The 11,298-nt window shown below is 37.4% G+C and overlaps 2 protein-coding genes and 1 non-coding gene across 7 annotated transcripts; all 3 read left to right on the top strand.

The window, feature by feature from the left end:
• The first annotated feature begins 437 nt into the window (after window positions 1–437).
• On the top strand, window positions 438–6,291 carry LOC116030345 (myosin-3). Of its 3 annotated transcripts, XM_031272571.1 has the most exons (18): window positions 440–606; window positions 827–897; window positions 1,258–1,351; window positions 1,529–1,637; window positions 1,736–1,774; window positions 1,983–2,066; window positions 2,384–2,445; window positions 2,641–2,743; window positions 3,453–3,602; window positions 3,893–3,961; window positions 4,056–4,112; window positions 4,201–4,464; window positions 4,611–4,694; window positions 4,789–4,899; window positions 5,024–5,094; window positions 5,292–5,483; window positions 5,647–5,740; window positions 5,822–6,291. In XM_031272571.1, exons 2-18 carry the CDS (start codon window positions 837–839, stop codon window positions 6,122–6,124), a joined length of 1,947 nt encoding a protein of 648 aa, XP_031128431.1. In that variant the 5' UTR covers window positions 440–606; window positions 827–836; the 3' UTR covers window positions 6,125–6,291. The 3 variants fall into 3 exon arrangements, with proteins under 3 accessions (XP_031128433.1, XP_031128431.1, XP_031128432.1); XM_031272573.1 differs by lacking the exons at window positions 5,647–5,740; window positions 5,822–6,291 and having other exon boundaries at window positions 438–606; window positions 5,279–5,395; XM_031272572.1 differs by lacking the exons at window positions 440–606; window positions 827–897 and having other exon boundaries at window positions 1,534–1,637.
• A 350-nt stretch (window positions 6,292–6,641) lies between these two features.
• Window positions 6,642–6,713, top strand: TRNAP-CGG. Its single transcript has one exon. It is a non-coding gene; the product is annotated as a tRNA-Pro (tRNA).
• Window positions 6,714–6,760: 47 nt separating this feature from the next.
• Window positions 6,761–11,136, top strand: LOC116030960 (DNA polymerase kappa). 3 transcript variants are annotated; one of them, XM_031273354.1, is made up of 14 exons: window positions 6,766–7,090; window positions 7,231–7,403; window positions 7,487–7,660; window positions 7,773–7,896; window positions 7,987–8,087; window positions 8,240–8,322; window positions 8,464–8,482; window positions 8,737–8,857; window positions 9,151–9,279; window positions 9,464–9,555; window positions 9,719–9,830; window positions 10,020–10,342; window positions 10,426–10,703; window positions 10,809–11,136. In XM_031273354.1, exons 1-14 carry the CDS (start codon window positions 6,991–6,993, stop codon window positions 10,930–10,932), a joined length of 1,953 nt encoding a protein of 650 aa, XP_031129214.1. In that variant the 5' UTR covers window positions 6,766–6,990; the 3' UTR covers window positions 10,933–11,136. The 3 variants fall into 3 exon arrangements, with proteins under 3 accessions (XP_031129212.1, XP_031129214.1, XP_031129213.1); XM_031273353.1 differs by lacking the exon at window positions 8,464–8,482 and adding an exon at window positions 8,532–8,627 and having other exon boundaries at window positions 6,770–7,090; window positions 8,236–8,322; XM_031273352.1 differs by lacking the exon at window positions 8,464–8,482 and adding an exon at window positions 8,532–8,627 and having other exon boundaries at window positions 6,761–7,090; window positions 7,773–8,087; window positions 8,236–8,322.
• The last annotated feature ends 162 nt before the right edge of the window (window positions 11,137–11,298 follow it).

Raw genomic sequence — 11,298 nt, 5'->3', positions numbered from 1 at the left:
CGGGGTCGGGGCGGGGAACACCCTCCCCATCCCCGTCCCCGTCCCCGTCCCCGTCCCTGGCGGGGATTAGGAATTTCTCCCCATCCCCGCCCCTGTTCCCCGAAATAATTCCCCGAACTCGCCTCCGTCGGGGCGGGGATCGGTTTTCCCCGTCGGGGGCGGGTTGAATTGCCATCCCTACCAACAATGACAGTTAACGGTGGCTAATGGCGGTCAACGGGCATATAGTGGTAACTCATTTCATTTTAAAGTATGAAATGTAGCAAAAATAAAACTTTAAGTATCAATGTGAAAATAACATTATAACTGTAGGACCAAAGTGAAAATAATTGAGTCCGAAAACCTCATTTTAATAACTACAGGGATAAATATATAATTTTGTGTTCTAGAGGGCGCCGATTTGAAGTTTACCCATCGCGATTATAATACGTAGTAGTACGTATTATCGTATCCGACAAAACTCCGGGACAGGAAAGTAGACTTGGGAAGGAAGAGAGCAGCTATTCCGGTTTAAGCAATCCTTGGGCGGAGGGGATTAACTACACACAATCAATATCCCTCTCCTGCCCCATCGTTTCCGAAATTTCGTTCTGCTACCATTCCCAGGTAATTTAAAATTCGTTTGTATAATTTTGGATTCGTTAATTTCTAGGATAATTAACAGGAGATAGATCTAACAGAGAGACGGTTTTGTAATTCTACTGTGTTTTAATTGAGGAATTCGTGATTGGAAGGTTTTGCTCTTGTTTTGCTGTCTGCATCATCATCATAAGAATATGCAATTATAATTTGGTTTTGTTTCTTACTGGAATTAACTGTCTTTCAGAGTTTCAGCTATGGAAGGAAATTTAGAAGACAATACAGCTTTGCATGCTCGTATTCAGCAGTTGGAGCGTGGTATATAGTTTATATGTCTTTTTGATTGTTCAAGTTTTATGGTTCTCACATCTTAGCTGAAATTGAGAACTCACATGATCATATTCTTAGAAGTTTTGCTCAAGTTTGTGTTTGTTTATTATTCTGTATCTGTTGTCTAAATGGCTGGTTTAGTTTTAGTTCAGTTGTCTTAAGTGGAATTGCGAACTTGCAGCCTTTTATTTGTTCTTAGAAGTTGTGCTTCTTAATTCATGTTTGGTAGCACAATAGTATGCTGTTTTTAAGTTTCGTGATTATTTAATCCTTAAGAATCAAGATTGCTTTGTTCTCTGTTTAAATTGTTAATGATAGTTTCTGATGTATTGGTGGTTTACTTTTAAGAGCGGGATGACTTGCACAAAGACATTGAACAGCTATGTATGCAACAAGCCGGACCTGCCTATCTAGGTGTGGCTACTCGTATGCACCTTCACAGGTATGAATATTATGTGGTCAACTGGTCATCATCTATCTGTATTTTCTACTATACGTGTGTCTGTGTGCGTGTATGTGTGTGTGTGTGTGTTATGTATCCTTCTCCTGCAGTTCCTTCTGGTCTTTCTGACGTACTTCTTTACTAAGAGGATTCTTGAATTTTTTTGGAACCAATTAGGACAGCTGCGTTGGAGCAAGAGATTGAAAACTTAAAAAAGAAGTTAGCTGCCTGCACTAGAGAAAATCAAAATCTTCAAGAGGAGCTTTCAGAAGCCTATCATGTCAAGGTGAGACTTTATGCTGTGTCTTTAATTCCTTATAGTTAATTGTATATTTTTCCTGCTTATAAATCTTGAATTAAAAAAAAAAAAAATCTTTATTGCAGAGTCAGCTAGCAGATTTACACAGTGCAGAAGTCTCCAAGGTTGTCTTCCCCTTACCCCTTCTCCTCCACAATCAACCTTTCCATTCAATATTCCCCAATTCTTGCTACCATTTTCTGTGTAGTTGGATTTCTAAGATGTCTGCTATTTTGAATTTAAGCTTAGTTGGAATGAGGAAACACGCTATATTCTAACAATTTAAAATTAAAATGTTCAAAATATTTTTGCTGTTCTTCATTAATTTTGCAGAACATTGAAGCAGAAAAACAGCTTAAGTTCTTTCAGGGTTGTGTTGCTTCTGCATTTGCTGAGCGGGACAATGCTGTAATGGAGGTGATTAATCTTGTGCCTTCTCAACCTTTCCTGGGCTCTCTCCCCTAGTACCTCAAAAAAATAAAAATAAAAATCAAGGGTCAAAACAAGGGAAAATATAATGGATATGTTTGCCATCTTATTACCTTGTGCCAGACTGGAAATTAAGGAACTTATAATATTGCTGCTGTTATCTGCTAACTTTGGTGCTTCTATTCAAACAATGATTAGTAGAAATGGACTAATAAGTTTTAGTGTGGAAGTATATGAATTATTGCTCTTGTAGACTTAAAAATTGATTCCTGACAGGCTTTTGATGCTCATATGTAATTATGTAGGCTGAGAAAGCAAAGGAACAGGAGGAGTCGAATTCAAGAGGATTCTATGAACTTCAGGAAAGGTATCTGGTTTAAATCCGATAGAAGAATAATTCCTAATGAACAGTTTTAAATGTCTTTCACTTTGGCCCTTAGTAAATATTTGATCCATATCATTGAATTGCATAGACTTCTATTGCATAAATGCATACTCTCCAAACTGGATATGTTTTTCTGATGAGATCTTCTTCTTGTTCATTTTTTCAATGTCGAGATAGAGTTGAAAAGATTAGCTGTGAATTGCTCGAGGAAAAAGCACTCACTGCCACTCTACAGAGTGACCTAGAAAAGCAATCAAGTCAGCTGGAGGTTGTCAGAGAGGTAATCACCTACTTTGAAATCGCCTTGTTAAGCTGTATTTCGTGGTTTTCCTTGGTGTAATGATTAGTTACTACATATCTGTACAAGAAAATCCTGGATGCATTCAACATATATTAATTTGTCAAAATCAGCAGATATCCTTTAGGATCTTAACCAGATACACATCAAGTCATTAAAGCAACAGATACATTTTTCTTTATTGATTGCATGAAACTCTTTTGCTTACAGTTGATCTTGGTGGGAGGAAGGGAAGGGAAGCACTTCATTTGAAATGAAGCCTAGGTTTAATGACGGAAAACTACAGGCCAGTAATGGAGCTAGAACACTGTGTGTCTTAAAAGAACTTGAGAATCAGAAAGAAGTCAAAGAACTACATTAATAACAAGATCTAGTCTAAAAACAACGCAAGCACCTATAATTATCAGAACACAAGACAAATGCTAATCCACTTCACTGTAAACATAATAATCCTTGTCTACCATAAAAACATCAAGAAGGAAATTCACACTTAAGAGACTGCAATAATTATAAGATGGATTTTTTTATATGACAGTACAATTTGAACAGCAGCTCTGTTTTCCCTCTATTTTGTCCTGCAACGGGATAGTAGAAAGAAATTTCTCTAATTAGCAGTTTCTTTCCTTGCAGCAAATCTTTTCTTTCTAAGTGCTAGTTGGAAGGACCTCATACTTTGTAATTTGTACTGCAGGTTGTTAATAAATTTTATGACATTAGACAACATGCTTTGGATGATATTGAGGATACGTGCTTGGAAGACAAATGTGAGTGTCTCCTGCATGACTCATTGGAAATGTGGAGTTTCAATGTTGATGGGGAGACATCCACCTCTACATACATTGTAAGTTATGTAAATCTATATTTGACTACTATTTTTTTAGAGTTCTCACAGCTAGTTGTTTCCTTTCTGAATTAGTGAGTTTTCATTCAGTCAAGGAGTTTGACGAGACTGACTTTGGAAGTTTCAGCTTGTCCATGAGTTGGGAAAACATTCTAAATGCATGAAATGGTTTAAATTACAAATCAATATTTTATGACTATTTAAGAAAACAATGTTATTAATATCTATGATCTATGCGCATATAATTTTTTCACTTTTTATTATAAATGCACTAACTTTTCCTCAGACAGAGTTCTCTGGAAGAAGAAGTGGAGACATTAAGAAGCTCTTTGGATAATCTTCGAAACAAGCTGCTAGTGGTATGCCCATTATTGTCATTTCTTGTTTTTATTTTGTGCAGCAATCAAGTTATTTACTAAAAGTTGTTTCCTTCATATTTATTTGTGTTACCAGGGTTTGGAAATAGAAAATCATCTAAAGAAGAAAGTACGTGATTTGGAAAAGCAGAAAGTAAGGACTATTGAATTTCTTATCTTGAAGATGGACTTAAAACCATAGCTTTCTTTGTTATGGATTGACTAAAAAGTCTATCTTGCAGATTCTTTCGGAAGAAAAGATCATGGCTGAAATATCCATGTTACGGGATTTTCATTCTCAGCATAGACTCAACATAACAAAGTTGCTTGATGAGGGATTTTCTGAGCTCAAATCAGATCTTCGTATGGTAGAAGAAAAATTCAGGCAGCTTGATATGAGCAGCAGAGGAAATGATCTTATATCTCCTCAGGTAGATGATGTGAAGGAAAGTGAATGTCGAGATGTTCACATAAATACTGAGTCTAGTGCAGAACTGAGCGTAACGGTAACCGCCTTCTTGTAGTTCCTCCAACACATGAATTCTTGTCATCGTTTATTACTTATTTGCTTCTTTGCTATTAGTTTAGTGTATATGTTATGCAGATTTGCTTGTGTTCTCTTGCGTGTATTGAATTTTGTTGTATCTGCCAGAGGAATGACCCTAATCTGTCAACTACCACTGCTATGGGAACTAGTGACACCTCTGAAGCATTTACTATGGCATTACAAGAGAAGGTGCCTTACTCTTGATTCACCGCTAAACATCTTTGTACTTTGACTATGTGCTAATTTCTCTTCTTATTTGTGATTTCTTGACTCTCAACTCCAGGTTGCAGCTTTATTGCTTCTATCACAAGAAGAAGAACGACACTTATTAGAGAGGAATATGAATGCAGCACTGCACAAAAAATTAGAGGAACTCCAGAGAAACCTATTGCAGGTAATTTTGCATTAATATTTTTGCTTAGCATGTATACTCTTCAATTTAATATTTGGATTTTCCATACACTTGTTTACTGTCCTTGAACCTTTGATGTGAGATTGCTGTAACTCTATGTTCATAGGTTACCAATGAGAAGGTGAAGGCTCTCATGGAACTCGCACAACTGAGGCAGGAGTACCAATTGTTGCTACAGTATGTTGATCTTTTCCGTGATAGTGTGGATACTTTGTGTGTCCAAGCTTCATCGAGCATTCTTTTTATTTTTTATTTCCAACTGCTTTTCTAAAATGTTCACCACTTAGTAGTGAAATGTTGTAGGAAAGATGATTGGGGTATACTTGCAACTGCTTTATTTAAAATGTTCACCACTTGGTAGTGACATGTTGTAGGAAAGATGATCAGGAAATTAAACAAGGAAAACCTCATTCCGAGATTGGAGGGAAGAAAACTGTTCAAGAAGGGGAAGGAAGATTTAAAAATCTGCTGAAGAAAACTTATTTGAAACACTGGGTTGGTGATTCAGAAGGAAATGATGCTGAATCTTACCTGAGTTCTGAAGCCAACAGCATAGGGTTTGCAAGGTTCGTACAAATCTATTCTTTCTTTCTGCGTACCTCACATACCGTGTGAGTTTTCACTGATGGCCTTTTGTATGCGGAGATGAAGTGGCTCTATTCATGTCCAATGCTCCTATGAAGCTTGAATTCCGCTTTTAGTTACCCCATTTTCTTTACCTTTCTCTAGGATGAAAATCGAGAATGCAACCCTGAGAGAGAGCTTGGAAAGCATGGAGCATCTAACATCTTCAATCCGAAGGCTACGCCACTCGCTGTTGAAGGTAATAAACTGCACGATGTCATAGTTGACAATACTAATAAATCCCTTTCTCATTATCTCCCTCTTGTTAACTATTCTATAGGTTAAAGAGTGCATTGATACAAGGACTAATAACTCACCGGAATCTCTGGAGAACATTATTTACGAGGCAAAACTATTGAAAACTGCACTCGGAACCTCCCTTCCAGTCAGTTGGTCAGCCGAGTCAGATACCAGATACAGTACACACAATAAGGAGACGTTGGATGATGATCGTACCCACACTAGTAAAGATAAAATAGACTTCGTTTCTGCTGCTGGGTTCGAGATGGTGGAGCTGTTGGTGTTTGTTGCTCAGCTACTGAAAGAAAACACTTGCCGAGGCGAAGAAGCCATTGTAAGTTGAAACATAGTCACTAGTTAATGCCTGATGTATAGTTTGTGTCCCCTGGAGTAAGCTCTGATAATGTTTCAACTCTGTTTAAGCAAGAAGACTATAATGAGATTTGCCCATTGTATATACTATATAGTGGTGTTTGAAATTTCATCAATGTTTGTTTCTTTTCAGTTTTATTCCCCTTCCATATGTACTGCTACTGTTCCCAGACTGTTCTTCACAGTTTATTCATCATTAAAAAGCAAATGGTATACAAAGTACTATACAACTTCAAAAAATTTGTATAAAAACAAGATGTAACACTATAGTCTTTAAGATTATGTATATAAGAAGTCTCATTGTATTAGATTTATGATCTATCGATCATCAAAATCGCTTTCAAGTATCCTTACAAGTTACAATGTCTCTAAGCTAAACCTCCCTCTCTCTATAACCAAAACCTAATTGACTGTTTATTACTCTAGCAAGTACCAAGGTCTGAAAATTTGGAGAATTATATCTTAATTTATGATCTCCATAACAACGTGGGCATTTGGTCTAGTGGTATGATTCTCGCTTCGGGTGCGAGAGGTCCCGAGTTCGATTCTCGGAATGCCCCAAATTCCATGTGTTTTGCCCAGCCGCCATTTTCCTGTTGAAGTTTTTGCAGTAAAAAGAGAGAGAAGCGTACAGAGGAAGTTAAAACAGGCCGTGAGGCCCATATAAGGCGCCTTTATATACAGGCCGATATGAATCCAAGCAATTATAATTTACAATCCACTTTCCCATTTTGGCGCGATCTCTCCACCTTTCCCTCTCTATTTCGCTAATTTGATTTGGGTGTATCTTTGATTCTTTGTGATCAAACAATAGATTCCTAAGTCAAAATCCCCAAAATGGCCAAGAGTGAAGTCTCGGCCACCGGCGACAATGCGTCTCCTTCCTCCTCACGGCCATGGCAATCCTATCACACCGTTTATACCAACGCCAAAGCCGGTACTACCACTAGAACTCCGTAATTTTTTGTAAATTATAGTTTTTCTTTTGATTTTTGTCTCGAATTGGCGAAGTCGGTTTCGTAGGGTGAATTTTTTTTATTATTATTATTTTTTTAATAATTTGGGGTGAAATTGTAGGGATGGAAGGGGTGGACAAGGAAAAAGTGCAGAGAATAGTGTATGAAATGAGCAAAGGGTCAAAGTATTTTGAGAACGAGGAGCGCAAGGAGGGTTATATGAAGCAGAAAATTGAAAACATGCGTGTCCAGTGTTTAAAACTCACTAAACCTGATATATCTCATTACCAGGAGGTAGACTAATTCTTAAAGGTTTTTCTTTTTGGACTCCTTAATTTTAGTGATTGCATATGCTTTATGGTGTTTACACTTTACAGCTTGCTGAAAAAAGGATATTAGAGCTGGAAGCCACGCGAGATTTGTCAAGGATTTGGATACATGTAGATATGGATGCATTCTATGCAGCTGTTGAAACTTTGAGTAATCCTTCATTACAAGGCAAGCCGATGGCGGTTGGCACCTTGTCAATGCTTTCCACTGCTAATTATGAGGTTTGAATTGCAGATGGAAATCCCGGGATTGGAAATATTGTCGTGTTTTTGTATTCATTTACTGCTTTGTATTGATTCTATTCTTATGAGTGCATGATTTGATGATTATTAGGCTCGGAAATTTGGGGTTCGGGCTGCCATGCCTGGCTTTATTGCTCGTAAATTATGTCCAGAGCTGATATTTGTACCTACTGACTTCAAGAAGTATAATCATTACAGTGGATTGACAAGAAAAAGTCAGTTGCTTTGCTTACAGGGCCAATTTTTTTTTTTTTTTTTGGTCTCATTTTTATTTGCTTATATTTGGTATAAAATTTCTCTAACAGTCTTCCAGAAATATGATCCTAATTTTTTGGCAACGAGTTTGGATGAGGCATACCTGGATATAACAAGGATTTGCAAAGAACGGGGAGTTACAGGTGCGGAGGTAAGTTGAAAACAACTCTGCTATATCTGTACACCACTAAATTTCATGTCTTTGTCGTTCCTCTTCCATCTAATGCTTATTGCCTCTAGTCTATATGTAAGACCGAGTTTCATTACCTATGTTTTACTTGGATGTGATACTTTTTAAGGTAGCTGAAGAGCTCAGAGAAAGTGTTTACAATGAGACTGGCCTCACATGTAGTGCAGGAGTGGCTCCAAATCGCTTACTCGCTAAGGTATTGCAGGCTATGCACTGGAAAATGCATGATATTATGTATAGTCCCTGCATCATAAATAGATGATGCAAGTCCATCTCTATCTTTTCTTTTCTTTCAAGTGATAATTATTTTCTGAGTAGATTTTTTTTTCTTTTGGAGTTTTCGGTGCGTTTTCCAGGTATACATAAACCCTATTCCACTTATGGTTAGTGTCTTTTGGTTGCCAGGTTTGTTCAGATATCAACAAACCTAACGGACAGTTTGTTTTACCTAATGATCGCATGGCTATCATGGCATTTATTTCTACACTTCCTATTAGGAAGGTATTCTTCTACTCCGTATATTTTTATTTTTGGCTGTTTGTTCTTTAAAAGAATCTATATTTCCTGGTAAACCATCTATTGTTGTTTTGGTTCTGGAAAACTTTTACAGATTGGTGGCATTGGTAAAGTTACTGAAAACATTTTAAAGGATGTTTTTGGAATAACAACATGCGAGGAAATGTTGCAGAAAAGTAGTTTTCTGTGTGCACTATTTTCCCGTTCCTCAGCAGGTCCTCTCAATCCTCTCATTCTCTCACTGATATGCTACTTCTTATCATTCATTTCCCCATAATTCAAATTCATTCAGGAATTTACTGTAATAATTTCCTACAACAGTACCCGAGTATATATATGAATCTAATTTTAACATTCTGCTATTTTTTACTTGCCTTTTATATTCAAATCAATTTTACTGTGTTTCTTTATTCTCCAAGAAACTTGATATTAGCAACTGACATGGCTCAGTATAACACTATAGCCTTACCGTCCTGTCATGTGCTAATATCTTGCCTCTTTGTTGTAGACTTTTTTTTGTGTGTCGGTCTAGGACTTGGTGGGACAGATACACCTGAAACAAAGATGCGAAAGAGTATGAGTAATGAGAGGACATTTTCAGCCACTGGTGATGAGACGTTGCTTTATAAAAAGTTAGGTATGCCAATAGGCCATATTTCTTTCATTTATGTTGTGACGAAGAGCATACTCTGGCATTCAAGCTTGCCAAAATGATATGTGCAAAGATTTTAAAGCACATTGGTATCTCATCTTTAATATAAGGTCCATTTTCGAATTTCATGGTGAAATCTCTGGAATTCTCCCCACGATTTCTTTTGCAGAGGAGCTTGCAGAGATGCTCTCTGCCGAGATGGAACAAGAAGGCCTTTGTGGGCGGACATTGACACTAAAATTGAAAACTGCATCTTTTGAGGTATCTCCGGTATTTCAGATAGAGAGCTAGTGTCTTTATTATCAATTGGATTGACGATCTATTGGAAGAGGAAGCGAATGGCACCATATAATGCTTGAATACTCTGGTCCCCTAACTTCTTTGTTTTCGGTTGGTGGTTGGTCATATCAATGATGAACCTCAGGTACGGACCCGAGCATTGACTTTGCCTAATTACATCTCCTCAAGTGAGGATATCTTGAAGCACGCTTCAAAGCTGCTGAAGGCTGAATTCCCTGTATCTTTGAGACTCATGGGTATGTAACCTCACTTTTTCCCTTACATATCTGTCTAATGGTTCTCATAACTCGGCCTCTATTCTGCCACTTGCTTAGTACTCGCTCATTATTTTTTTTGTTGTGGAGAACATGAAACCGTAGCCCATTATTTCTTTGAACTGTTCCGAGGTAGTATGACCAATCATTTGAATATTTATTTTCAACAAGGGCTTCGTATTTCCCAGTTTATGGAAGAAAATGTTGGTCCTTCTGATCCTACGCAAAGAACACTTTCCAAGTTCATTGTTCAAGGAGACGCTTCTGGGAAAAATGCAGATGAGTGTTTGCCTTTGGGCTCAGATGTTAGCGATAACGCCTTCACCCACGACACACATACTGATTTTCCTACCAACAGCGGTGAAACAATATCGTGGGATCTTAGAGCCCCTACCGACAACCAACAAATATCAGATCCTAATGACAGATGCTGTATATATAGTGAAGAATTGGAGAAATGCCCCGAGCCTCAAAATGATGAACTTGAAATCAATGTATGCATTGAGCCTATATTTTAATGAATACCCGGTTTAAGAACCAAAATTTCAGTAAACCAAACTGTTGTCGCTTTATCCAGGTATGCAAATCAAATGAAGAGGGGATACCCTTTTCAGGACAGTTGGAGGGGATCAGTCTAGATAAACCGAAGAGCGGTGCATATGATAAAACAGGATCATGCTCAGATCATAAAGATCTCGTTCTTTGGTTGGACGACTACAAATGCTCTCTATGTGGAACCGAACTGCCTCCAAGTTTTGTCGAGGAAAGACAGGAGCACTCCGACTTCCATCTTGCTGAACGGCTGCAAGACGAGGAATCAAAAGACCACCATAGATGGCCGACACTAAAGCAAAGGTACCCACCACCTAGTTTCCATTCTTTTGCCTGATAAGAACATAGTTTCTGAATCAATCCATCATAGAATGTTCTTCCATTGTTACAATCCAAAGCTTCCTCCAGGTCTGTTCAGAACAGCGATACACAGAATCGCGGTAGGCAGAGAAAGAAGAAGAAATTATGTCCAACACCCACTAAATGCACTCCCATTGATAGCTTCTTTGTGAAGACAAGTCAGAATTTCTAACATCAAAACTCCATTGCAGTGTTCAAAGCTGTGGGACAAAATGAATTGGTTTGCAGACTGCTTGGCTTAGTTGTCCTTCCCTCTCTTGTATATAACAATCAATTAGTTGAATGTTAGTATTTTATGTAAAAAATTTATTAAAAAAAAGTGTATTCCTACATTTGATTTTTTAGAATCATAATTTAAACAAATAAATTATTCCAATAGAGTATATTATTGGCACAAAAGAACAAAAACTACAACATTTAACCAAAGTTAACATTAAGCATTTATCCATACTCGATACAATGTGAAAAGTTGGATAATCACATTTGTGTGAGACAAACTTATAAGTCTCAATTTGTAAAACGGATTAAATTAACAGAA

This window comes from Ipomoea triloba, chromosome 9 (genome assembly GCF_003576645.1).
Source record: "Ipomoea triloba cultivar NCNSP0323 chromosome 9, ASM357664v1".
Classification (NCBI taxonomy): domain Eukaryota; kingdom Viridiplantae; phylum Streptophyta; class Magnoliopsida; order Solanales; family Convolvulaceae; genus Ipomoea; species Ipomoea triloba.
This window is presented reverse-complemented; position numbering and strand designations above follow the sequence as displayed.